The 25,778-nt window shown below is 51.4% G+C and overlaps 1 protein-coding gene across 2 annotated transcripts; it reads left to right on the top strand.

The window, feature by feature from the left end:
- The first annotated feature begins 332 nt into the window (after window positions 1-332).
- Window positions 333-10,421, top strand: DLL1 (delta like canonical Notch ligand 1). 2 transcript variants are annotated; one of them, XM_049905992.1, is made up of 11 exons: window positions 333-1,370; window positions 1,788-2,096; window positions 2,671-2,731; window positions 2,924-3,181; window positions 5,081-5,141; window positions 5,568-5,698; window positions 5,807-5,976; window positions 6,089-6,305; window positions 7,700-8,489; window positions 8,600-8,714; window positions 9,857-10,416. In XM_049905992.1, exons 1-11 carry the CDS (start codon window positions 1,317-1,319, stop codon window positions 9,860-9,862), a joined length of 2,172 nt encoding a protein of 723 aa, XP_049761949.1. In that variant the 5' UTR covers window positions 333-1,316; the 3' UTR covers window positions 9,863-10,416. The 2 variants fall into 2 exon arrangements, with proteins under 2 accessions (XP_049761949.1, XP_049761940.1); XM_049905983.1 differs by lacking the exon at window positions 333-1,370 and having other exon boundaries at window positions 1,397-2,096; window positions 9,857-10,421.
- The last annotated feature ends 15,357 nt before the right edge of the window (window positions 10,422-25,778 follow it).

The following is a 25,778-nucleotide window of genomic DNA, read 5'->3' as shown; positions in this document are numbered from 1 at the left end:
CCTCGGCAGCGCGCCGCGTCCCGGCGCTTTGCGAGACGCCGCGTCCGGCTGGCAGAAGTTGGACGCTGTGCGGCTGCGGAGACAAGGCGCCCGCGCTTTCCTGTGTGTGTGTGTCCGCGTGTTTGCGCCGGGCACGCGCGGAGGGGGCGGCGCGGGCGCGTGGGGACCAGCACCGGCGGCGGGGGACCGGCGGGAGCGGAGGGGCCGGGCGGCCTGAGCGCGCGGGTTCGCAGGAATGTAAATGAGCGCGCGGTGCGGGGAGGGCGGGGGCGGGGCGGAGGTGGGAGCGGTGGGGGCGGGGCGGGGATTGCACATTTTACAGCTCACTGACCATTTGGCGAGCCATTGAGAGGAGGGTTTGGAAAAAGTGGCTCCTTTGTGACAGCTCTCGCCAGATTGGGGGGCTGCTCATTTGCATCTCATTAGCCATGCGGAGGGCCGGCTGTATATAAGGGCGGCGGGCGCCGGCGGGACGCAGTTCCGCGGCGCTCGCTCTCGAAGACCAGGCCGGCCGCGCAGGGACCGCCGGAGGACGCGCCAGCACAGCCCTCCCCCGCGACACGGCTGCTCGCCGACCCTGCGAGCCTTTGGGTGGATTCGTGGGAAAGACTCGTGTCCTCACTGCGGCCCGGGAGAGGCGGCGCCAAGTGCTCCCAGGACTGCCGCGCGGCCGAGTGGCGCCGGGGTTGCTATCTACAGGGCGCACCCGCCCGCGCACCCCGAAACAGCGCCCGCCGCCGCCGCCGGCCGGTGCACCCGGAAAAGGATCGCGCCTCCGTCGGCCCGCGCACCCCGCCACGGCGCCAGCAGCCGACCGCTCCGCTCCTCGGGCGCCGGGATTATCGCCTGACTGGCAGGGATTTCCAGGTCGCCGCGTTCTAATCGGCCTGGGAGGCCGCTTGCAACGCTTGGGAATTAAGCTCAGTATCTGCGTGCTTTCTCGCTCCTTGTTCATTCTCCCTGTGAAGAAACCAGAGACAAAACCAGGAAGAGGACGGCGAGCCTCCCGCGGGCTAGAAGAGAGGGAGGAAAACCGAAAGTTGCGCCCTGCGAGCGCGCCCCCCTCCCCCTGAGAGCGGCCACCCTGCGCTGTCGGCCGCCGGGAGGCGACTCCAGCTGGACAGGGCAGGGGGCGAGTCGGGGAGAGCCAGTCCTTCTTACCCCTGCCTCGGGCAAAACACCGGCGTTTCGTTTGTCTGCGCTTTTGGAAACACCTTCATCCTCTTTTAATTGCCCGACATTTTAAGAAGGGGAGGGGGGAAGTGGTGGGGTGGGGAGGAAACCCGGAAAGTAAGCGAGCTGAGCCCGTGCACGCCATGGGCCGTCCGTGCACACTGGCCCTCGCCGTGGTCTCGGCCCTACTGTGCCAGGTGGGTCACCCAGGGCTGTATTCAGATGGGAATACCCGGGGCCAGCTGTTCTGGTGGGGATAACTGGGTCCTGCTGTGTCAGGCGGGGTTACCCAAGATAATGCTGCGTCGGGGGGGGGGTCACCGCAGGGCATGCTGTGTCAGGTGGGGTACCTGGGCAGTGCTGTTTCAGGTGGGGGGGGGTACCTGAGCCCTGCAGTTCAGGTGGGTCGCCCCAGAGCCTGTTGTGCCAGGCGAGGGTACCCGGGGCGCGGGCGCACACAGACTGGCCCTGAGCGCAGAGGCGGAGAGGGCGGGAGCCCGACAGGCCAAGCAAACTGTTGGTGGGAAAGTGAATCCGGGAGAGGAGAGCCAGCGAGTGGGTGCCGGGGCGATGGGTGCGCTTGGCCCGGCGCTCACTGCCCTTCCCCGGCACAGGTCTGGAGCTCAGGGGTTTTCGAGCTGAAGCTGCAGGAGTTCGTCAACAAGAAGGGGCCTCTGGGGAACCGCAATTGCTGCCGCAGCGCGGCGGGGGGCGCGGGGCCACCGCAATGCGAGTGCAGGACCTTCTTCCGCGTGTGCCTCAAGCATTATCAGGCCAGTGTGTCCCCGGAGCCGCCCTGCACCTACGGCAGCGCCGTCACGCCCGTGCTGGGCGTTGACTCCTTCAGCCTGCCTGACGGCGCGGGTGGCGGCCACGCGGCCTTCAGCAATCCCATCCGCTTCCCCTTCGGCTTCACCTGGCCGGTGAGTAACGCCGCCCGGGATGGGCCAGACGCTGGGAGGTCGAGGGGGCCGAGGGCGGCCGGAAGGGGCAGGCGGAGAGGCTGAGGGCCCAAACCCAGCAAACCATGGGCACGTCCGCACGGCCCGACTCCCACACGGAAGGGAGCCTCGTGCGGGGACTCCTCGGCCCTGCTCCTTGGCCTGGGGCTGCTGGAACAGGGACAGCCCAGGTGACAGGCCCGGGGTTTCCCTTCGGGCCTCCCTCCCCCCCCGCCCCCACATCGTGGTTTTATACCCAGGATACTGAGGACAACTGCCATCCAGCCCTTCCCACCCACCGCCCCTCCTGCGCACAATCTTTTTTTAAAACATAATATCCCGTATAACAGACTGAAAAAACATGGCAGGAAACCGTTCTTTAAAAAGTTTTTCGATTTCCTTAAGGAAAGTGAAAACAAGCAAAATAAGCAAAAGATATGCAGGGGATCTCCCTCCCCGGGGCACAGGCTCCGGCTACCGTTACCAGGCTGCCTCTATGGCTAGGCTGTGTTTTTGAATATTTGTCCTTTACCTTACACCTCCTTCTCTCTTCCAGGGCACCTTCTCTCTGATCATTGAAGCTCTCCACACGGATTCTCCGGATGACCTCACAACAGGTAAACAAATTCCAGAAAAACTCCAGGACTTTGCACCTTTGTCATTTGGTGTTCCAGAAGCAAACCCTCTCATTCTGCACGTCCATTCAGAAAGTTTAGGACGGAAGAGCGCGTTCCCCAGCGTCTCTGGTCTCCTGGTGATGACCCCGCGCCCCACCCTGCTGCCCCTCACCTCCATTTCCCACCCCACAGAAAACCCGGAGCGGCTCATCAGCCGCCTGGCCACGCAGCGGCACCTGACGGTGGGCGAGGAGTGGTCCCAGGACCTGCACAGCAGCGGCCGCACGGACCTCAAGTACGCCTACCGCTTCGTGTGTGACGAGCACTACTACGGGGAGGGCTGTTCTGTCTTCTGCCGCCCCCGGGACGACGCGTTCGGCCACTTCACCTGCGGGGAGAGAGGAGAGAAAGTCTGCAACCCCGGCTGGAAGGGCCAGTACTGCACCGAGCGTGAGTCTCTGCCCCAGGGCTGGCGGCCTCCCACGGTTCTCAGCCGGGGCGGGGGGGCGCGGGGGGGGGCGGTGGTGTTGGGGCCTTCCTTCTGAGGTGGGGAGATAGTTGAGGGCAGAGCGCCCTGCGTTCTCCCCAGTTTCTGGGATGTCACAGCCTCCAAGAGTGCTTAGCCACCATCGGAAGCTGCCCTTCTTAATCAGGGATGGTTTCGACATGGGGCTAGGGGTCAGGAAATAAGCCTGTACTGCCCCAGGGTGTGTAGTAGGGTGGGAGGAGAGGAAGGAAGGAAGGAACAGAGTACTTACTGTAGGGGCAGGCTCTAAACCAGAGTTTCTGCTGTGACAGCCTCTCATCTGGAATTGCATCGTTTTCTATCGAGTGCTGGTGCCCCCACCGCCCCCATAGCTGTATTTCCAAATCTCCCAGGTGACACACACTCCCTGTCTGTTAGGCACATTCTGCAAGTCGCTCTCTGTGTGTATTCCCCTTGTTCAATGCAAACACAGAAACAGACACTGGAGTTGAAGGTGCAGGGGCACCCGGAGCCAGTGTTACTGGTGTCATCTGTGGACAATGTGGTTTTGAAGCACTTGTCCACAAGGACAGTCACAGCCAAAGCCTGGAGGGGGGCACAGTGTCCCCCATCTGCATTGTGGCTTTGGTGTGTCCTGTGCTTGTTCAAAGGCTCACGCAGCACCCAGCCTGAAAAGAGGTGTTATGGTGCTGTAGCAGTGAATCCAGCTTTCTCTGCGGGCTTACTAGGTGCTGAAACGTCACAACTGGGCAGTGCGGGGCAGAACTTTGCAGGAAACAAAGTCGCCAGGGATGGGGGTGGGGCTGGTTAGATTCCGGGCAGGTCTCTCTTGGCCCTTGGGCCGCCTGTCCCAGAGGGCTCAGATTCTCCCTGTGGTCAGTAGCCAGTGAGTCCTAGAACTCTCCAGAAATCCCAGTCAGGGGGAATAGGTGAGCCTCAAGCTGGCTCTTAGGCTTGGAGCCACAGCCTGGGAGGTGCAGGGCCTGGTCTGTCTCTGTGTCTGGGGAGGGGTGGCTTATCCACTTGGCAAGCACCTTTCTCATGTCCTCAGTCACTAGGCCTCAGGCCTGGCTCTGCAAGCCCCGTTTAAGCCAAGCATGGTCCAGGGCTGGCTTTGTCGTTTTAAACACTTGGGGCCCGTTGCTTAATGCGTTTCATAACCAGGCAAGTGAACCAGCTCGTCTTGCCCAGCGGCTCGCCCCAAACCCTCCCAGGCCACCTGCTGCGCCCACCCTCGCCTTCTTCCTCCCCCGCTGGGCAGCCATAAACTTCAACTTTTCCTTCTTATTCAGATACTTGGCCACTCCCTGCCCCGCTGCGCGTGCCATAGATTAGCTCTCTCTGGCCAGCACGGGCGGGTCCGTGATGGGCACACGTGTGTGCGTGTGTGCGCGTGTGTGCACGCAGGATGCACGGAGGGGGGCCAGGGGAAGGGAGGCTGTATTGTTGCCCTGGGGCAGCTGCTGGGAGAGCGTAGACAATAGAGCAGCTGTCCTGCCCTGGCACCCTGCATACCAGCTGTCCACTCTTATCTGTACACACACTTTCTGGATATTAAGAGGTGGAGCTTTGTGCTTAGAATTGGGAAGTGGGGGAGGGGTTGGAGGGGGAAAGGACTTCTGACCCTCTGAGAAGAAAAGGGGGTGGGTGAGGGTGGGGGCTTTTGAGCCCTCTTTTGTCCGTGTGCAACTGTGGTAGGAAGAATGCTGTTGAGAGGGCTAAGTGCGGTCCGCAGTTAGCAGGCAGGATGGATCAATACCCCACCAGATTGTGGAGATTAACTCGGCTGGGACTTGGGCGGGGCGGGCAAGTAGAGGAGACCCTACGGCCACAGGGTGCCTCCCGCCTCTTGTTTCCCTCAGCGATCTGCCTGCCTGGGTGTGACGAGCAGCATGGCTTCTGCGACCGGCCAGGGGAGTGCAAGTGAGTTTGCGAGGCTTTCCTCTTCTCTGCCTCCTGGGTGCCTTCCACCCAGTGTGTGTGACGCGTCCCCAGCTGGGGGGCAGGAGGAGGGAGTCCTAGTCTGGTGTTTGTACTGGATAAACGTGTGGGCGTGGGGTCACTGAGCTTCTCATGGCCACGGGAGATACAGGTAGCTGTTTAAAAAGGTTGGCATAGAAAATGAGGGCGTTTAGCTCTGGGGTTCTCCAACTTGGCAGCACACCAGGATCATGTGGGGAGCGTTTAAACACTGGCCCTCAGGCTGCGCCATGTGGCAGTGGACTCAGAACCCGGGGGTAGGGGAGGGTAGGCCTGGCATGTGCGAAAGCTCCAAAGCCATCATAGAACCTTGTGGGTGCCGCTGGAAGCTGTGAGGACCACCCTCTGACAGTGCTTCCTGTCCTCCAGGTGCAGGGTCGGCTGGCAGGGTCGGTACTGTGACCAGTGCATTCGGTACCCTGGCTGCCTCCACGGCACCTGCCAGCAGCCGTGGCAATGCAATTGCCAGGAGGGCTGGGGTGGCCTCTTCTGCAACCAGGGTGAGCATCCTGCCTGAGCCTTCCTGCCCTCCTCCCCGAGAGCCTCCCTTGCACGGTGGCCACTGCAGCCAGTCTTCCTGACTTGACATGCATCCCACCCACCCGCAGATCTGAACTACTGCACCCACCACAAGCCCTGTGAGAACGGAGCCACCTGCACCAACACGGGCCAGGGCAGCTACACCTGCTCCTGCCGGCCCGGGTACACGGGCGCCAACTGTGAGAGCGAGATCGATGAGTGCGATGCTGGCCCGTGTAAGAATGGAGGAAGCTGCACGGTACGTAGTGGCAGGGCTGGCTCGCACGCGGGGGGGCCTGACCTCGGATCCCTGTTAGAAAGAGCATCTCTGGGAGTGACTTCAGAAAGTGTTTTTAATCTTTGTTACGTAGGATCTTGAAAACAGCTACTCATGCACCTGCCCACCTGGCTTCTACGGCAAGCACTGTGAGCTGAGTGCAATGACCTGTGCTGACGGCCCTTGTTTCAACGGGGGGCGGTGCTCAGACAACCCTGATGGGGGTTACACCTGCCACTGCCCGGTGGGCTACTCTGGCTTTAACTGCGAGAAGAAGATCGACTACTGCAGCTCTTCACCTTGCTCCAATGGTAAGAGAAGCCGCCCGCGGCTCACAGGCTGCAGAGAGCTGCAGCAGGTAGCCAAGACACATTCCATCTCACCCAGCTGCTGTCATGTTGGGTGGCACCAATGGTTAACACGCTCATCTACTAACTGGAAGGTGGGTGGTTCAAGTCTACCCAGAGGTGCCTTGGAAGAAAGGCCAGATAATCTACTTCCGAAAATTAGCCATTGAAAACCTCACGGAGCAGAGTTCTATTCTGACATGTGGGGTTGCCATGAATCACAGTTGACTCGACGGCAACTCGTTTGTTTTTCTGAGTATCATCACTTTTGAGAGACTTCACAGTGTGCTTTTCTCTGAGTGGTCAAGAACTCTGTAGAAACCTTATCCTTGCGTCCTCAACACCTAGCAGGGATAAGCAGGCAGGGCTTTCACCCTCGTGTTAAGTAGGGAAAACCTAAAGCAGGGCTGAAGTGAGCGCTTGAGCTGACACTGCTCTTTGGTGCCTGATGCCCGACTGGCCCCTAACTCCTCGGCCTTGCTCACATGGCACCAGTGCCCTTTGTGTGGAGGGAAGCCCGGCTCTGGCCCGTCGTTTCTATACACAGCAGTCTGGTGCCGGGGCGTGGGAACACGGAAGGAAGTGTGGTTTGCTGACAGGGCGCCTCCTGCTACTGCTGGAGCAGAACAAAACCCCAGAGCAAGCGCAGCATGGAAATGCTGGACGGGCCTGGCCCTGACTCTGCTGAGGCCCCCTGTTTAGGCACAGTGGTCAGAGGGGCCTGTCAGTGGAAAAAGCATTTGACTTTGCTTTCTGTGTGCCACACGGCAGGGCCTGTGGGTCAAGTTGTGTCTCTGGTTTGTTTTCACTCCCTAAACCAGTTAAGGCATTAGATGCTTTATTTTTAGAGGCAGGGTAGGAGGGTTAGGAAACTTGGCTGAAATGACAAGACCTCTCTGCCCTGCCTCCCTCCCTTCTCTTTGCATCCTCCCTTCTGATTTCAATTCCTGCTCTTCTTCTGTCTGACTGTGTAGCTGTGGGCGGGAGCCTGGCCCTCTGGAAGCCTCAGTTTCCTTATCTGTATGCTGGGTCTAGTGAGCCTCTGCCTCTTTCTGGGTTCTGTAAAGGCTGAATGCAGTGGTGCAGGTAAAGTGATTTGCGCAGCACCTGTCAGCACTCAGCTGCTCCAGACACAGCTCTGACGATTAGTTTCACTTTGTCAGCTGAACTTGGGACTCTTCCCAGTGGGTTAATAATTGGGGAGATAGGGCATATTGCTTTCAACTGTGAATTCACTGAGGCCAAAGGCTGTCTTTCATTTGTCTTTGTGTCTCTGAGGTCCACCCGGTGCCAGACACGTGGTAGACGTGTGAGCAGGTGCCGAGGAGGTGAGTGATGCCGTCCCTGCTGTGTTCCAGGGGCGCAGTGTGTGGACCTGGGCAGCTCCTACCTGTGCCGGTGCCCGGCTGGCTTCTCGGGGCAGCACTGCAACGGCAACGTGGACGACTGTGCGTCCCTACCCTGTGTCAACGGCGGCACCTGTCAGGACGGTGTCAACGACTACTCCTGCACCTGCCCCCCAGGGTACACGGGCAAGAACTGCAGTGCCCCGGTCAGCAGGTGCGAGCACGGGCCCTGCCACAATGGGGCCACCTGCCACGAGAGGGGCCGGCGCTATGTCTGTGAGTGCGCTCGTGGCTACGGCGGCCCTAACTGTCAGTTCCTGCTGCCCGAGCCGGGGCCTGTGGTGGTGGACCTCACTGAGCGCTACCTGGAGGCCCCGGGTGGGCAGTTCCCATGGATTGCCGTCTGTGCCGGTGTTGTGCTGGTGCTGCTGCTGTTGCTGGGCTGTGCGGCCGTGGGCGTCTGCGTGCGGCTGAAGGTACAGAAGCGGCAGCTGCTGGGGGATGCGTGCCGGGCAGAGGCGGAGACCATGAACAACCTGGCCAGCTGCCATCGTGAGAAGGACGTGTCGGTCAGTGTCATCGGGTCCCCCCAAGTCAAGAACACCAACAAGAAGGCGGATGTGCACGGTGACCATGGCACCGACAAGGGTGGCTTCAAGGCCCGCTACCCTGCTGTGGACTACAACCTAGTGCAGGACCTCAAGAATGAGGACCCTGCCAGGGATACCCACAGCAAGCGTGAGACCAGGCCCGAGCCCCACAGCTGCATGGGCATGGAGAAGGGACCTGCAACGCTGAAGGGGTGCGTGGGGCACCAGGCAGGGTTGGGGTGCAGGTGGGATGGAGGCACGGATGGTTCAGGGGGCTGGGTGTTCCTCCAAGCTCACAGTGGTCCTCCTGTCTCCTCTTTAGTGGGGAAGCATCAGAACGGAAAAGGCCGGATTCCACGTACTCCTTGTCGAAAGACACCAAGTACCAGTCGGTGTACGTCGTCTCAGAGAAGGATGAGTGTGTCATTGCTACTGAGGTTGGTGTGGGGCTTCTGTTGGGGCATCGGGCTCGCTGTGGGGCTTGTCAGGGTGTTGGCGAGTCAGGGCATCGGTCATTGAGGCTTGGTTTCGGGGTGTTGGGCCCCGGGGTGGGGTTCAGTGTGGAGCTCTTGTAGGGATGTTGGGGCCTCAGGGCATTGGGGCATTGGGGCTTGGTGTGGGCCATTACGGCTCAGTGTGGGGTATCGGGGCTTGGTGTGGGGTACTGGAACTCAGTGTGGGGTATTGGAGCTCAGTGCAGGGCTCATGTTGGGGTATCAGGGCTCCATGTGGGATGTTGGGGCTTGGCTGGGGGGCATCAGGACTTGGTATGGAGCTTTGGGGCTCTTGTTGGGGTGCTATGGCTCAGTGTTGGGCCATCAGGGCTTGGTGTGAGTGTTGGGGCTCATGTTAGGGCATTGGGGGGTCTGCACTGGGGCATTGGGATTTGGTGTCAGGGCATCAGGGCTTCATGTGGGGCTCGGTGGTGGGGCTCATTTGGGGCTTGGTGTGGGGCTCGCTGTGGTGCTTAGCATGGGGCTTGATGTGGGGGCACTGGGGTATCAGGGCTCAGTGTCAGGGTGTCAGGGCTTGGCAGTGGGATTCTGTGCAAGGCTTGGTGTCAGGGCTTGGCAGTGGGATTCTGTGCAAGGCTTGGTGTGGGGCTTGGCGAGGGCTTGGCAGTGGGGCTTGGTATGAGACTCCACACAGGTGTCGATATGCGGGCATTGGGGTGTCAGGGCTTGGTGCCAGGGTGTCGAGGTGTGGGGCTCAGCAGTAGGGCTTGGTGTGGGGGCACTGGCGTGTCAGGGCTCAGTGCTGAGGTGTCAAGGTGTGGGGCTCAGCATGGGGTTGGATGTGGGGGCATTGGGGTGTCAGGGCTCAGTGCTGGGGTGTCGAGGTGTGGGGCTCAGCACAGGACTCGGTGCTGGGGTGTTGAGGTGTGGGTCTCAGCGATAGGGCTCAGTGCATGGCTCGGTGGGGGCAGTGGGATGTCAGAGCTCAGTGTTGGGGCGTCAGGACACAGTGTCTGACTCGAGGCTGCTCTCTAGGATGCTCAGAGGTGAGGGGGACGGAGAAGGCAGAGAACCATCTGTCTCCATCCTTAATGCACCTTCCTTCTGTTGTGCTGCCTCTCTAGGTGTAAAATGGAAGCGATATGGCAAATCCCCGTTTCTCTTAAAATACATAGAATTCCAAGGATATGTGCCCCAACGGATGCTGCTGTAAGAGGAGAGGGAGGCCTCGGACTGCTGCTGAGAAACTGGATTCAGACTGAGCTGGTTCTCTTCCTGAAGTTAGCAAGCGCCTGCAAACAGCCCGCGCCAGGCGGGCACCCATGGACGCCTGTTGCACTGCCTCCTACTTTCCGTTGCACTATGGACAGTTGCTTTTAAAAGATTTATATTTAAGGGATGGACTGACTGACGACATAGAAGCACGCACTGCCTGAAGTGTATATTTTGGATTATTATGAGCCAGTCTTTTCTTGAATTAGAAACACAAACACTGCCTTTGTTGTCCTTTTTTGATACTGAAATGTGTTTTTTCTAGGTGGAAAAAAAATGTGTGTTATTTTTTGAATTTGTAAAAATATTTTCATGATATCTGTAAAGCTTGAGTATTTTGTGATGTTCATTTTTTATAATTTAAATTTTTTGGTAAATATGTACAAAGGCACTTCGGGTCTATGTGACTATATTTTTTGTATATAAATGTATTTATGGAATATTGTGCAAATGTTATTTGAGTTTTTTACTGTTTTGTTAATGAAGAAATTCCTTTTAAAAATATTTTTCCAAAATAAATATTATGAATGACAACCAAGGATGTCTTTACTCATCCCTTCTCCCAAGTTCAGGAGTCCCTGGGTGATGCAAATGGTTAACAGAGCTGTAATTCACTTTTTTAACCAAATAGTTGGAGGTTCAAGTCCACCCAGAAGAACCTTAGAAGAAAGTCCTGGCAGTGTAATTCCCAAAAATCAGCCATTGAAAACCTTATGGAGCATTGCTACTCTAACACACATGGAGTCGCAAGGAGTTGGAGTCAACTATTTTTTTTTTTTTTTAATTGCTTGTTTGAGGAATGAAACCCTGGTGGCTTAGTGATTAAGTGCTATGGCTACTAACCAAAAGGTCAGCACTTCGAATCCACCAGCCACCCTTGGAAACTCTATGGGGCAGTTCTATTGTGTCCTACAGGGCACTATGAGTCAGAATCGACTCGATGGCAGTGGGTGGGTGTTTGAGGCATTGGTGGTCCTGTGTTAGAATTTTTGCCTTCCATGGGGGAGACCAAGGTTCAATTCCTGGCCAGTGTACCCCAAGTTTGGCCACCGTCAGTCAGTGGAGGCCTGTATGTTGCTGTGATGCTGGACAAGTTTCAGCAGAGCTTCCAGACTAAGGCCTGGCGATCTACTTCTGAAAATCAGGCACTGAAAACCCGGCGGAGCACAGTTTTACTCTGACACACATGGGGTCGCCATGAGTCAAAGTCAACTCAAATGTCAACTGGTTTTGGTTCTCCTAAGTGGGACTGCCTTTGTCCACTCCTTATATGAGACCCCAGGAGCAGAAATGACCTTGGCTTTTCTTCTTTAAGTGTTTGTCTGGCTTCCCTGCATTGATTAAGAACAATGTTCCTCACTCCTGTACCCCCTTCAGACCCTTCCTGTGATGGTGCCATTGAGGTAATTTAGCAATACCAGCTCCGTTGCTGCCAGCAACTGACCTGTGAGCAGCGCAGCGACTTAGCACATGGGGTCTTCTCAGGCACTGAAAAATGTGACCTGGGAGCAGGTCACTTGCCTTTTGAGCCTTGTTTTTTTTTTTTTAAGGGACTAGAACGAAGTCTCATTTGGCATCAGACACCCCATTTTTCTCTCTCTACGTTGCCACCAGCGTGTGCTTTTCCTGATACACATCTGCTCTGAGCATCAAGCTCCAAACCCGTGCCTGGTCTCTCAGGCCTTGTGGTCTGGCCCCCTGACTCCCCTTTTGCCTTATTTAATGTTCTTTTTGCCCACTTCTCCCTTTTACTCTGTGCTCCAACCCCAACAGCCTTTTTCAAATGCGTGGGCTCTGCTCCTCCCCAATCCTGTTACTTCATCTTCCACCCACCTGAAATCTTCTTCTCCAGCTAAGTGCTCTGCTGCCTTGAGGTTCTAACCTGCCATCCATCAAGGAAGCCTTCTTCAGACCTCCCAGACCAGGTATCTACCCCTGGTCAAATACTGTATAGCAACTAATCTTGTGGCATTATTAATTTGTGCAATGATTTTCTTAATGTCTGTGAGTCCCAGCAGAACGTGACCCCAGTTTAATGCTTCAAGACCCCCAAATGCTTCTCAAAAGTGTGAGCTGTAGTTTGAAGACACACACACAGAGTGGAAAAAATGCCTTTTGAAAGTATCAAAGACATTTGATCGTGAAAGAAGTTTGACTTTGGTGCTCACGCTTACCGATGTCAGTAGTAGTTTTGAACCATAGAGTAAAGCCAAAGTAGTGATTATCTGCGTGGACGGCCACATTATTTTGTTATTACTCTAATAACCAGTTTCTTGACATAGGTATCCCTGGGTGGTACAGAAGGTTAGGTATTTGGCTACTAACCAAAAGGTTGACAGATTGAAGCCACCCAGACAAGCCTGGGAAGAAAGGCCTGGTGATCTGCTTCCAAAAAGTCACAGCCATGAAAACCATCTGGAGCAGTTCTACTCTACATACATGGGGTCACAACGAGCCTTAGTTGACTGGACAGCAACTGGTTAGACATAGCCAGAGAACACTGTGGGAGTATGTGGTAGTATCCAGCAAACTAAGACACGGTTAGTAATTTCTCAGTATATGAATTTCATAGGAAGGGTATGGGGAGTTTGTGAGCTTTCTAAATAGCAGCTGGGTGTCTAGAAAAGTCGAGATGAAAAGTCATGATTTCAATGCAAACATGAGTGTGATGTGCCAGCGTGCAGGAAGAGCGCAATGTATGTTGTTGAAGGTGGTGTCTCATGCTACAACCACAAGACATCTGAGATGACTTTGAGAACCTCAGGCACTCGCCATGTGTAGGTGATTCACAGATAATTTTTGTTTGTTTGTTTTTTAGTTTTTTTAAATTGTACTTTAGATGAAGGTTTACAGAACAAACTAGTTTCTCATAAAACAGTTAGTACACATATTGTTTTATGACGTTGTTTAACAACCCCACAACATATCAACATTCTCCCTTCTTACCCTTTGGTTCCCTATTACCAGCTTTCCTGTACCCTCCTGCTTTCTAGTCCTTGCCGCAGGGCTGGTGTGCCCCTTTAGTCTCGTTTTGTTTTATGGGCTGTCCAGTTCTTGGCTGAAGGTTAAACCTCAGGGGTGGCTTCGTTACTGAGCTGAGTGTCCAGGGACCATACTCTTAGGGTTTCTCCAGTCTCTGTTAGGCCAGCAAGTCTGGTCTTTCTTTGTGAGTTAGAATTTTGTTCTACATTTTTCTCCAGCTCTATCCGGGACCTTCTATTGTGATCCCTGTCAGAGTAGTCAGTGGTGGTAGCTGGGCACCATCTAGTTCTACTGGACTCAGTCTGGTGGAGGCCATAGTAGATGTGGTCCATTAGTCCTTTGGATAAATCTTTCCCTTGTATCTTTAGTTTTCTTCATTCTTCCTTGCTCCCGAAAGGGTGAGAACAGTGGAGTATCCTAGATGGCTGTTCACAGGCTTTTAAGACCCTAGATGCTACTCACCAAAGTAGAATGTAGAACACTTTCTTTATAAACTATGTTATGCCATTTGTGCTAGATGTTTCCCAGGACGATGGTCCCCACAGCCCTCAGCCCAGCAATTCGGTCCCTCAGAGAGTTTGGATGTATCTATGGAACTTCCATGACCTTGCCTTGTAAGTTGTGCTGGCTTCTCCAGTATTGTGTACTGTCTTACCCTTCACCAAAGTTACCACTTACGTATTGTCTAGTTAGTGTTTTTCCATCCCCACCCCTCCCCTCCCTCCTAACCATCAAAAATTGTTTCATTTTTTGTGTAAACCTTTTCAGGAATTTTTACAGTAATGGTCTCATACAATATTTGTCCTTTTGTGATTGACATATTTCACTCAGCATAATGCCCTCCAAATTCATCCATGTTATGAGGTGTCTCACAGATTCATTGTTGTTCATCATTGCATAATACTCCATTGTGTGTATGTGCCACAGTTCCTTTATCCATTCATCTATTGATGGGCATTTAAGCTGTTTCCATCTTTTTGTTATCATGAACTATGCCACAATGAGTGTGGGTGTACATATGTCTATTCGTGTGACAACTCTTATTTCTGTAGGATATATTTCTAGGAGTGGGATTGCTGGATCATATGGTATTTCTATTTCTAGCTTTCTAAGGAAGCACCATGTTGTTTTCCAAAATGGCTGTATCATTTTGCATTCCCACCAGCAGTGCATGAAAGTTCCGATCTTCCTGCAGCCTCTCCAACATTTGTTATTCCCTGTTTTTTTGATTCATGCCAGTAATGCCGGGGGGTGAGATGGTATCTCACTGTGGTTTTGATTTACATTTCTCTAATGGCTAGAGATTTGGAAATAGTTTGAGTAGTACTGCTGTAAGCTCTTTTCTGAATGCTTGGTAGAATTCTCCACTGATGCCATCTCACATAATTTTTTAAAGGCGACATGTGCTAGTGCAAGGTATCCATGTTTTCTCTCAGAGCAACCTTGATTTGCATTCATTTGCTTGAATTTGTGAATATTCCATTTTAGACAAACCCATTTGACTTATCTTAAAGGTGCATGACTAAGATGTGCCCAGTCCAAGCCGTGGTATTTTCAATCACCTCATATGCATATGAAAGTTGGACAATGAAAAGGCAATACCGAAGAAGAATTGATGCATTTGAATTATGGTGTTGGCAAAAAATATTGAATATACCCCGGACTGCCAGAAGAACGAACAAATTTCTCTTATAAGAAGTATAAACGGCATGCTCCTTAGGAGTGAGGGTGGTGAGACTTCAGCTAATTTACTTTGGATGCATCATGATAAAAACCAATGGCTAGAAAAGGACAGCATGGGTGGTAAAGTGAAGGGTCAGCAAAAATGATGAAGACCCTCTGTGAGACGGATTGATACAATAGGCTCAACAATGCACTAAAACATACTAATGATCATGAGGGTAGCAGAGGATCAGGCAATGTTTCCTTCTCCTGGGTGTAAGGTGGCCATGGGTCAGAGCCGATTCAACGGCAATGAACAGCAGTAACAAGACAGGATCTGATCAGCAAAGGGAGAGGGAATGGGAACGGTCATCCGGGGACCTCTTCTGCTCTTGATCATTTCTCTCTCTCAGGCAGGGAGTTTACTCTGGTTTCAGTTTTTTGAATGCCTCTGGGGACGTCCCACCCTATTCCAGTGGTATAGGCTTGCCTCCCATTTCAAAATGCTGTAAAAGGATCCTGCAGAGCACATGCCTGTTCTCAGTGGTTGAAGAAAGGAGATGGACTTAGCTCAGTGCTCACAGGTGGTGGTGGTGGGGGCTATTTTGTGAATTAGCCATGGCAACATGAATTTTCCCTGGAACCCTGCCACTTGGACACTCCATTTGGCTAGTCCCCAAGGAGCACAATCTGACCCAAACGGAATTTGGAGGGTTCCTATGTCGCAATCCCCTTGCTGCCTTCCTGCCACACAGTTCTTCTGGGGAGTGAAGAGCAGCATTTTTACTTTGTCTGCTGCTTCACCTGGTCTGTGCCGTTGTCCCTCTCTAGCCTGAGAAATGACCCCATGGGCAAGCTTCCATTGGGCCCTTCCACACGCATGCCAGCTCCCTTTGGAATAAGCTTGCATGGAGCTCGACACAGAAAAACAGCCTCAAAATTTGCTGGGTGTGAAGTCTTGTCCTTTTTCCCGTCCAGGGTTGCATGAGGAGCTTCAACCTCGAGGGTGACCTCAACCACTGGGTGGGCATGGGGTGAGAGTGGGGTCGAAGGGCTGGTCTGCTTCTCTGAAGCTGGAAGGATGGCTCTCTGAAGCATCTGCCTCTTCCTGCCTCTGAGCACAGCCCTTTGGAAACTGGAAGCTGTGGGGTGGAAGGAGGGATTCTTTCCCCCATTTCTGTAAGGCTTATTTGGATTCCAAGAGTAGAATTAAGATTATAATGGGGACAACCAAGGGCTGTAGGGGAAAGACTCTGGCGTGGGGCCAGGAGCGTGGCTTCCGGACCTGGCTGCACTGTAAAGGAAGTGTGTGGACTAAGTCTCCACAGGAGCTTTCCCAGGTTCTTCTAGGGGATGCCTGGTGGTTTCGTGGCACATGGGGTAGGTGTCTTAAGACTGTGTGAGAGAGCATGTGTGTGCACATGTGTGAGCATATGTTACTGTGTGAGCACGTGAGCATGTGTGAGAACATGTGTGCATGTGTGAGTGTATGTTAGTGTGTGAGCATGTGAGTGTGAGCATGTGTGCATGTGTGAGTGTGTGTGAGCATATGAGTGTGTGTGAGAGCATGTGTGCATGTGTGAGTGTATGTTAGTGTGTGAGCATGTGAGTGTGAGCATGTGTGCATGTATGAGTGTGTTAGTGTGTGAGCACGTGAGCATGTGTGAGAACATGTGTGCATGTGTGAGTGTAAGTGTGTTAGTGTGAGTGTGAGCATGTGTGCATGTATGAGTGTGTTTAGTGTGTGAGCATGAGTGTGTGAGAGCATGTGTGAGTGCACATGTGGGTGTGAGAGCATGCATGTGGATGTGTGAGAGTGTGTGAGAGCATGTGTGTGCACACATGTGTGAGCATGTGAGTGTATGTGTGAGAGTGTGTGCATGTGTGAGCATATGTTAGTGTGTGAGCATGTGTGTATGTCAGTGTGTGTGAGTGTGTGTACACGTATGAGTGTGTTAGTGTGCAAATGAGTGTGTGTGAGAGCATGTGTGTGTGCATGTGTCTGAGCATGTGTGAGTGTATGTGAGAGCATCTGTGTGAGAGCATGTGTGAGACTGTGTGTGTGTGTGTGAGAGCATGCTGAGTGCATGTGTGTGTATGTCAGTATGAGCATGTGTGTATATCAGTGAGTGTGCATGTTGGTGGTGCTGGTGGTGGAGGTGCCTAGACAGGCCCTGTACCATTTCTACTCTCCAGTATTTCTTTCCCTTCTCCTTGAAGAGTCCACGAGTTTGGGCAACAAAATGCCTCTTGATGATTGGGATAATTAGACAGCAAAGCCCTAGGTAAAGTGAAATGGACATTTTGAACAAACATCTTGGAAACTTAGGGCTTCCTTTGCTTGGTGTTCCTTCTATTTATTCTCTGGAAAAGTACTTCTTTCAGGTGCAGCTCACTGATCATCTAACACGTATTCATGGAGAAGTTGCTCTGAGCCAGGCACTGTCTGGGCAATGGAGACAAATGCCTGCCCTCTGGGGGTTCATGGATCACTGGTGGGTATAGAGTGAGCCTTCTCCTCTTCTCCCTTCTTCTCTCCTGGGGGCACTGGGGGCCGCACTGCTTCCCTGGATGTCAGCATGATCCAGGACGGCTCTGGCCAGTGGGCTGTGAGTAGAAGGAATATGGTGGGTTTCTGGCTGAAGCGCTAAGGTATTGGGGACAGGCTCTTCAGCCCTCCTCTCTGTCTTGGAGACCCGGAAGCCTTTTGTGATCTCTGTCTCTGGAGGCTGACTGAACCTGGTGAAAGAACTTCACTTTAAGCACATGCCATTCAAACCAACTAGCCAATGAACACACAAAGCTGCCCCCGATTTGAAATGCAGCTGGCAGAGGTCCCTGCTCTATTCTTGTCTTCAGTACCACCCTCATATTTCCGCATTTCCTCTACCTTGGGGCATTTCCATTGTCTTCAGGTGTTGCCCACCTAAGTGATACTTTATTGAATGCCCTTGTACATGAATTGGAAACCCTGGTGGTGTAATGGTTAAGAGCTATGGCTGCTAATCAAAAGGTTGGCAGTTCAAATTCACCAGGCGCTGCTTGGAAACTCTATGGGACAGTTCTACTCGGTCCTGTAGGGTCGCTTTGAGTTGGAACTGACTCGATGGCAACAGCTTTCAGTTACATGAATCGTTGTGATTTTTTTCTCATTTTTTCACTGTGATAAATCTCTAGAAGTGGAACTATTATTTCAAAGGGAATAAGCTTTTTAAAGACTCTTAATGTGTGTCTATAAATTTCTCTCTAGAAAATTTGTGCCAGTCTACGATCCTACCAGCTATTCTTCACCAACACTATATTATCATTAAAAAATTCCTTTTGCCTATTTAAGTGAAAATAGTATATCACAGTTATTTTAATTTCAATCTGTGTGATTAAAGAGTGTTAAAGACTTGTTTCCATGTGTTTGGGGTCACACTCTTCCCCTTGCTCCAGAGCGCCCCATCACCCAACGCAAGGGACCCACTAGAGTCAGTTGTTTTAGACCCATTGTGTAACGTAGGCTGCCAGCTCACCTGGTGAGGGCGATCACCTTTTTACTGAGGCACAGGAAGGCCAGCTCCTCATTGAAGGCCCAGGCTCCTTCCTGCTGGTTCAGCTGCTTGCTTCCTGTCTGACAGGGTGTTATGGATTGAATTGTGTTCCCCAAAATATATGCTGAAGTCTTGGCCCTTGTTCCTGTGGATTCGACCCCGATTGGAAATAGGATTTTTGTATTACATTAATGAGGTCATACCAGCATGGGGTGGGTCTTAAATCTAATCTCTTTTGAGTTACACAAAGACCAGAGTAGACACAGACACACACAGAGGAGAAGAGAGACACCGCGTGAGGATGGACAAGGAGACCAGGAGCACCTGGGGCACTGACGAGGAAGGACTCGGTACTCTAAGACCCCAATTTGGACTTCGAGCCTCCAGAATTGTCAGGCAATGAGTTTCTGTCATTTGAAGCCACCCACTATGGTGTTTGTGTTAGTGCAGCTCGGGGTGCCTGGGAGTGGGTGTGCTGGTTTCTGGCTGAAGGAAGGCTCTGGTGCAGCGGCCAGTTGCCCGTTAGAAGTACCCCTGTGGCCCACTGAGAGCTGCCCCTGTGAGTACGGGTTTTACGGGCGGGTGTACTTCCTGTCTTTATTTTTTAATCAGCTCTCTTGAGGCTATAATTTGCCACAATAAGATGCACACAGTTCAAGTGTGCAGTTTGCTGAGTTTCCAGAAATGTATATATGCTCACGAAAAAACAAAAAAAGCCAAACCAGTTGCCATGGGGTCGGCCCTGACTCCCGGTGCCCCATGCACCTCAGAGTAGAACTGTGCTCCGTAGGGGTTTCAACGGCTGATTTTCCAGAAGCAGATAGCCAGGCCTTTCTTTCCCTGTCCCTCCGAGTGGATTCAAACCACCAACCTTTAGGTTAGCAGCTGAGTATGTTAACGGTTTGCACTTCCCAGGGACTCCAATACTCATGGAACCTCCTCCATAATCACAACAAAGAACATTTCCAGCACCCCAGAAAGTTCCTGAGACTCATTTGCAGCAACCCACCTGCCCCACTGCCCCTCAGATGACTATAAATCTGGCTTTCTAACTATGGGTTGGTTTTCCCACTCGGAAGCACACCGGAATGGCCTCATACCATATCAACTCTTTTGTGTCTGGTGTCTTTTTCTCAACAGGTGTCTGGGGTCAGCCCTGTCGTTGCAAGCGCCCACACCTCATCTTGGCGTTGCTGAGTGTGTGGTGAGACTTGTTCCACGTAAACCAGTAGGCAGGGGAGGAAGACTGACCACCCCTTGTTTCTGCCCACGTGAGAAGGGTGAGCACTGGGGTCTGCATAGACACCGCCTTTGCTGAGCCCCACAGGTGAGCGGCGGAGGGAAGGTGGGTGTGACAGCTTCCTGCTGGCTCCATGCTTCCATCCCTTCCTGCCCTGCTGTCTGTCTATGGGCTGGGTCCCCTTCTATACCTGGCTGCTTGTCTCAGCCTGCCTCTTTGAGGCTGTTCCTGCCTCTGACTCAAGTCCCTCGGCCTCTTTCAGCACAGTGTGGGAAGTGGGGTCTGAGCTGGAGGAGGAGACCTAGATGTAGTGCTCACACCTCCTGACTGTCACGATCACTGGACCCAGGAAGGTCTGGGTTGGTAGGCTGGGCCAGGTGGGGAGCAGAGCAGCAGGGTCTCGGGGGGAAACTGGGAGGGGACATGGTGGTGCTGGCCAGGGGTTGCAGGGAGGGGTAGTGCTTTATATGTGGGGGTGTCAGTCCCACAAAGGCCAACTAGCGGTAGTGAAAAAATTGCGACCCCCTCCTCTCTGTTCCTGCTGGCCTTCATGCCTATCAGAAACATAGGTTCTGGGCAGAAACTTAAAGTTACCTGCTGCTGCACAAGGCAACAGCAGCAGCTCTGGACACTGTTTCCAGCATTTTTGGTCCTGGCCCCTTCCCATTGGTGACTGTTTTTGAGACATAAACACACCTGTTTAGAAAGACCATCTGGCTGGAAGAGAAAAGAAAGCCTCGGACTCATCTTCATCTTAATTCAATCTAAACCAAAGTGGCATGTGGAACTCTGTGCCTTTGTGTGACAGGCGGTAGCAGCTGTGGAAACCAAACCCCAGCTCACCAGCACCTCAAGCTCGCCACACCTGGGGCAGTGGGTTGTGAGCACACCGGCTCAGGTAGGCGGCCACTGCCCCTGCACCCTGCACATGGGGCTTTGGCCTGCATTTACTCAGGCAGGGTGATATGGACACCTCCCTCTTGTCCTGGTCCCTCTGGGGTGGGGTGACAGTGTGCCATCCTACCGCCTGGAGACGAGGCCTACCTGAGGGCTTCCCGCTGCAGGGCAGGCGCTGGCCTCATGTCCTTCCTGTCACTTGGTGTGCCTCTCCACCAGACCTGAGGCTGGGGACTCAGGGGCTCATCTTCTCTGTAGCTGCAGGGCTGGAGAGGGGCTCAGACACCATAGAGCTTAGTGAATATTTGCTGAAAAGAAATGACTAAAGTTTCGTTACAGTAATTGTCATTTCTATTTGTCAGTGTATCACACTGTGGCGGCCTGCATGTTGCTGTGATGCTGGAAGCTAGGCCAATGGTATTTCAAACACCAGCAGAGTCCCCCTTGGTAGACAGGTTTCAGTGGAGCTTCCAGACCAAGACAGACCAGGGAGAGAGGCTTGGCTATCTACTTCTGAAAATCAGCCCAATGAAAGCCCTATGGATCACAACACAACATTGTCTGGCTTGCTTGCTTTGGACATGTTATCAGGAGCGATCAATTGCTGGAGGAGGACATCATGTTTGGTGAAGCAGAGGGCCAACAAGGGAGACCCTTGGTGAGACGGATTGGCACGGTAGCTGCAAAGATAGACTCAAATATGCTGCTGATTGTGAGGATGAAGCAGGACTGGGCAACATTATGTTCTGCTGTGCATGGGGTCGCCATGAGTTGGAGCCAACTCGACGGCAGTTCCAACAACAATAACATAGCTGTCACCATTGACACTGGACAGCAGGGTCAGACAGTGGCTTTGTGATGGAGATGGGGCACATGGGCAGGAAGAGCTGGGCTGAGAAGGCTTTCTCCAAGAGGCCAGGGGCCCGGCTCGCCAGACAGGTGTTTTAACCTCATTGCTTCTTCTCAGTGACTAAGAAGCCCTTTAAGACCAGAGGAGGCAAACTGCCACCCTTGCTGTCATCCATGACACCACCACACTGGGAAGGGGACAGTGGGAGGCAGGGAGAATGTGGGCAAGGCGGAGCACTCCGCTTCCTTCTCCATCCTAGAAGGAGTGCACATGAGCGAACCAGGTAGGGCCTGTCTGCACACAGCGATGCAGGGACACTTTCTCACAGAGTTTTTATGCCGCTTGCCCAGGTGGCTGGGAGTCATGAGCCCATGTCATGGGTCACCTGCTCTGCAGTGAGTCAGAGTAGTGGGCTGGTGTTATCTTTCCCAATGGACAAAATCATTAACCCAAAACTTCTGTTTCTACCTAGCACAGCCAGGTGGGGTTTGGGTAATTAGCCACTTAATCTGAAAATATTTTAAACTTATTCAGAACCTAAGCTCAATATTATGGTTTGAATGATCTGATTACACAGATTGGGTTAACCTGTTATTACAAACCACCTGTGGATGCTGTGCTGCAGACACCAAGTGGAAGTACAGCTATTATTATGCCAAAAATAGAAGATTCAGGAGCAAGGAGCCGAATATTTCAGCACTCTAATCACATATCAGTAGATGCTCGTAGCCAGAGGGAAAGCAGTTTCAGGAGTGAAGGTGACTATTAGCCTGCTCTGCTCTTGGTTACAGGTGAGAGACGTTGGAAGTGAAATGTGCACCATCTCTTCCTGCAGAATGTGCTTCAAGGTTAACGCCAGGTGGGAGTCAGCCCTCCCTTGACATCAGAAGTAGGTTACCTGCCATTCTGGCCTCTTCCGAGGTGGTTCCTGCACAGCAGGACTTCCTGGGACAGCCATTGCCTGTGCCCAGATTGTTGGCGAGGAGCCAGATCCTCAATATGCTCCTTTATAAATCAAGCCCCTGGTTTGTTCTCCCTGTAGGAGCTGCAAACACCCACCAAGACATAGGGAGGCAGGGTCCAAGAGTGCATGGCTCTCGGTAAGCTCTGGCTCCTGCCACACATCTCACTGAATCCTTGCTCTCTGTTGAGGGACTGAAGCTCCATGGAGTAGTTTGTCCAAGGTTGAAGTCGATAAGTTGTCCACACTTGCCCATGCTCCATGGCTGCCTGCGAACCAGTACTAGCATTTTTTTTTTAATTAATTTTTATTTAGCTTCAAGTGAACATTTACCATTCCAATCAGTCTGTCACATGTAGGTTTACATACATCTTACTCCCTTCTCCCACTTGCTCTCCCCCATTGAGTCAGCCCTTTCAGTCTCTCGTTTCGTGCCGATTTTGCCATCTTCCCTCTCTCTCTATCTTCCCATCCCCCCTCCAGTCAAGAGTTGCCAACACACTCTCCAGTGTCCACCTGATTTAATTAGCTCACTCTTCATCAGCATCTCTCTCCCCCCCACTGACCAGTCCTTTTCATGCCTGATGAGTTGTCTTCGGGGATGGTTCCTGTCCTGTGCCATCAGAAGTTCTGGGGAGCATTGTCTCTGGGATTCCTCTAGTCGCAGTCATACCATTAGGTATGGTCTTTTTATGAGAATTTGGGGTCTGTATCCCATTGTTCTCCTGCTCCCTCAGGAGTTGTCTGTTGTGCTCCCTGACAGGGCAGACATCGATTGTGGCCGGGCGCCAACTAGTTCTTCTGGTCTCAGGATAATGTAGGTCTCTGGTTCATGTGGCCCTTTCTGTCTCTTGGGTTCTTAGTTGTCGCGTGAGCCTTGGTGTTCTTCCTTTGCCTTTGCTCCAGGTGGGTTGAGACCAATTGATGTATCTTAGATGGCCGCTTGTTGGCATTTAGGACCCCAGGCGCCACAATTCAAAGTGGGATGCAGAATGTTTTCATAATAGAATTATTTTGCCCGTTGACTTAGAAGTCCCCTCAAACCAAGTTCCCCAGACCCCAGCCCCTGCTCCGCTGACCTTTGAAGCTTTCATTTTATCCCGGATACCTCTTTGCTTTTAGTCCAGTCCAATTAGGCTGACCTTCCTTGTATTGAGTGTTGTCTTTCCCTTCACCCAAAGCAGTTCTTATCTACTGATTGGTCAATAAAAAGCCCTCTCCCTCCCTCCCTCCCTCCCTCCCTCCCTCCCCCCTTTGTAACCACAAAAGTATGTGTTCTTCTCCGTTTTTTCTATTTCTCAAGATCTTATAATAGCGGTCTTATACAATATTTGTCCTTTTGCCTCTGACTCATTTCGCTCAGCATAATGCCTTCCAGATTCCTCCATGTTATGAAATGTTTCAGAGATTCGTCACTGTTCTTTATTGATGCGTAGTATTCCATTGTGTGAATATACCACAATTTATTTACCCATTCATCCATTGACGGCCATCTTGGTTGCTTCCAGCTTTTTGCTATTGTAAACAGAGCTGCAATAAACATGGGTGTGCATATATCTGTTTGTGTGAAGGCTGTTGTATCTCTAGGGTATATTCCGAGGAGTGGGATTTCTGGGTTGTATGGTAGTTCTATTTCTAACTGTTTAAGATAACGCCAGATGGATTTCCAAAGTGGTTGTACCATTTTACAATCCCACCAGCAGTGTATGAGAGTTCCAATCTCTCCGCAGCCTCTCCAACATTTATTATTTTGTGTTTTTTGGATTAATGCCAGTCTAGTTGGTGTGAGATAGAATCTCATTGTAGTTTTAATTTGCATTTCTCTAACGGCTAATGATCGGGAGCATTTTCTCATGTATCTGTTGGCTGCCTGAATATCTTCTTTAGTGAAATGTGTGTTCATCTCCTTTGCCCACTTCTTGATTGGGTTGTTTGTCTTTTTGTGGTTGAGTTTTGACAGAATCATGTAGATTTTAGAGATCAGGTGCTGGTCTGAGATGTCATAGCTGAAAATTCTTTCCCAGTCTGTAGGTGGTCTTTTTACTCTTTTGGTGAAGTCTTTAGATGAGCATAGGTGTTTGATTTTTAGGAGCTCCCAGTTATCTGGTTTCTCTTCATCATTTTTGGTAATGTTTTGTATTCTGTTTATGCCCTGTATTAGGGCTCCTAGGGTTGTCCCTATTTTTTCTTCCATGATCTTTATCGTTTTAGTCTTTATGTTTAGGTCTTTGATCCACTTGGAGTTAGTTTTTGTGCATGGTGTGAGGTACGGGTCCTGTTTCATTCTTTTGCAAATGGATATCCAGTTATGCCAGCACCATTTGTTAAAAAGACTATCATTTCCCCAATTGACTGACACTGGTCCTTTGTCAAATATCAGCTGCTCATACGTGGATGGATTTATATCTGGGTTCTCAATTCTGTTCCATTGGTCTGTGTGCCTGTTGTTGTACCAATACCAGGCTGTTTTGACTACTGTAGCTGTATAATAGGTTCTGAAATCAGGTAGAGTGAGGCCTCCCACTTTCTTCTTCTTTTTCAGTAATGCTTTGCTTATCCGGGGGTTCTTTCCCTTCCATATGAAATTAGTGATTTGTTTCTCTATCCACTTAAAATATGACATTGGTATTTGGATCAGAAGTGCATTGTATGTATAGATGGCTTTTGGTAGAATAGACATTTTTACTATGTTAAGTCTTCCTATCCATGAGCAGAGTATGTTTTTCCACTTAAGAATGTCCTTTTGAATTTCTTGTAGCAGAGTTTTATAGTTTTCTTTGTATAGGTCTTTTACATCCTTGGTAAGATTTATTCCTAAGTATTTTATCTTCTTGGAGGCTACTGTGAATGGTATTGATTTGGTTATTTCCTCTTCGGTGTTCTTTTTGTTGATGTAGAGGAATCCAAGTGATTTTTGTATGTTTATTTTATAACCTGAGACTCTTCCAAACTCTTCTATTTGTTTCAGTAGTTTTCTGGAGGATTCCTTAGGGTTTTCCATGTATACGATCATGTCATCTGCAAATAGTGATAGCTTTACTTCCTCCTTGCCAATCTGGATACCCTTTATTTCTTTGTCTAGCCTAACTGCCCTGGCTAGGACTTCAAGTACGATGTTTAATAAGAGCGGTGATAAAGGGCATCCTTGTCTGGTTCCCGTTCTCAAGGGAAATGCTTTCAGGTTCTGTCCATTTAGAGTGATATTGGCTGTTGGCTTTGCATAGATGCCCTTTATTATGTTGAGGAATTTTCCTTCAATTCCTATTTTGGTAAGAGTTTTTATCATAAATGGGTGTTGAACTTTGTCAAATGCCTTTTCTGCATCTATTGATAAGATCATGTGGTTTTTATCTTTTGTTTTATTTACGTGATGGATTACATTAATGGTTTTTCTGATATTAAACCGGCCTTGCATACCTGGTATAAATCCCACTTGATCAGGGTGAATTATTTTTTTGATGTGTTGTTGGATTCTATTGGCTAGAATTTTGTTGAGGATTTTTGCATCTATGTTCATGACGGATATAGGTCTAAAATTTTCTTTTTTTGTAATGTCTTTACCTGGTTTTGGTATCAGGGAGATGGTAGCTTCATAGAATGAGTTGGGTAGTATTCCGTCTTTTTCTATGCTTTGAAATACCTTCAG

The sequence above is a fragment of the Elephas maximus genome, chromosome 1, assembly GCF_024166365.1.
Source record: "Elephas maximus indicus isolate mEleMax1 chromosome 1, mEleMax1 primary haplotype, whole genome shotgun sequence".
NCBI classification, from domain to species: domain Eukaryota; kingdom Metazoa; phylum Chordata; class Mammalia; order Proboscidea; family Elephantidae; genus Elephas; species Elephas maximus.
Note: the sequence above shows the minus strand (reverse complement) of the source record. Positions and strands in the feature narration are given on the sequence as shown.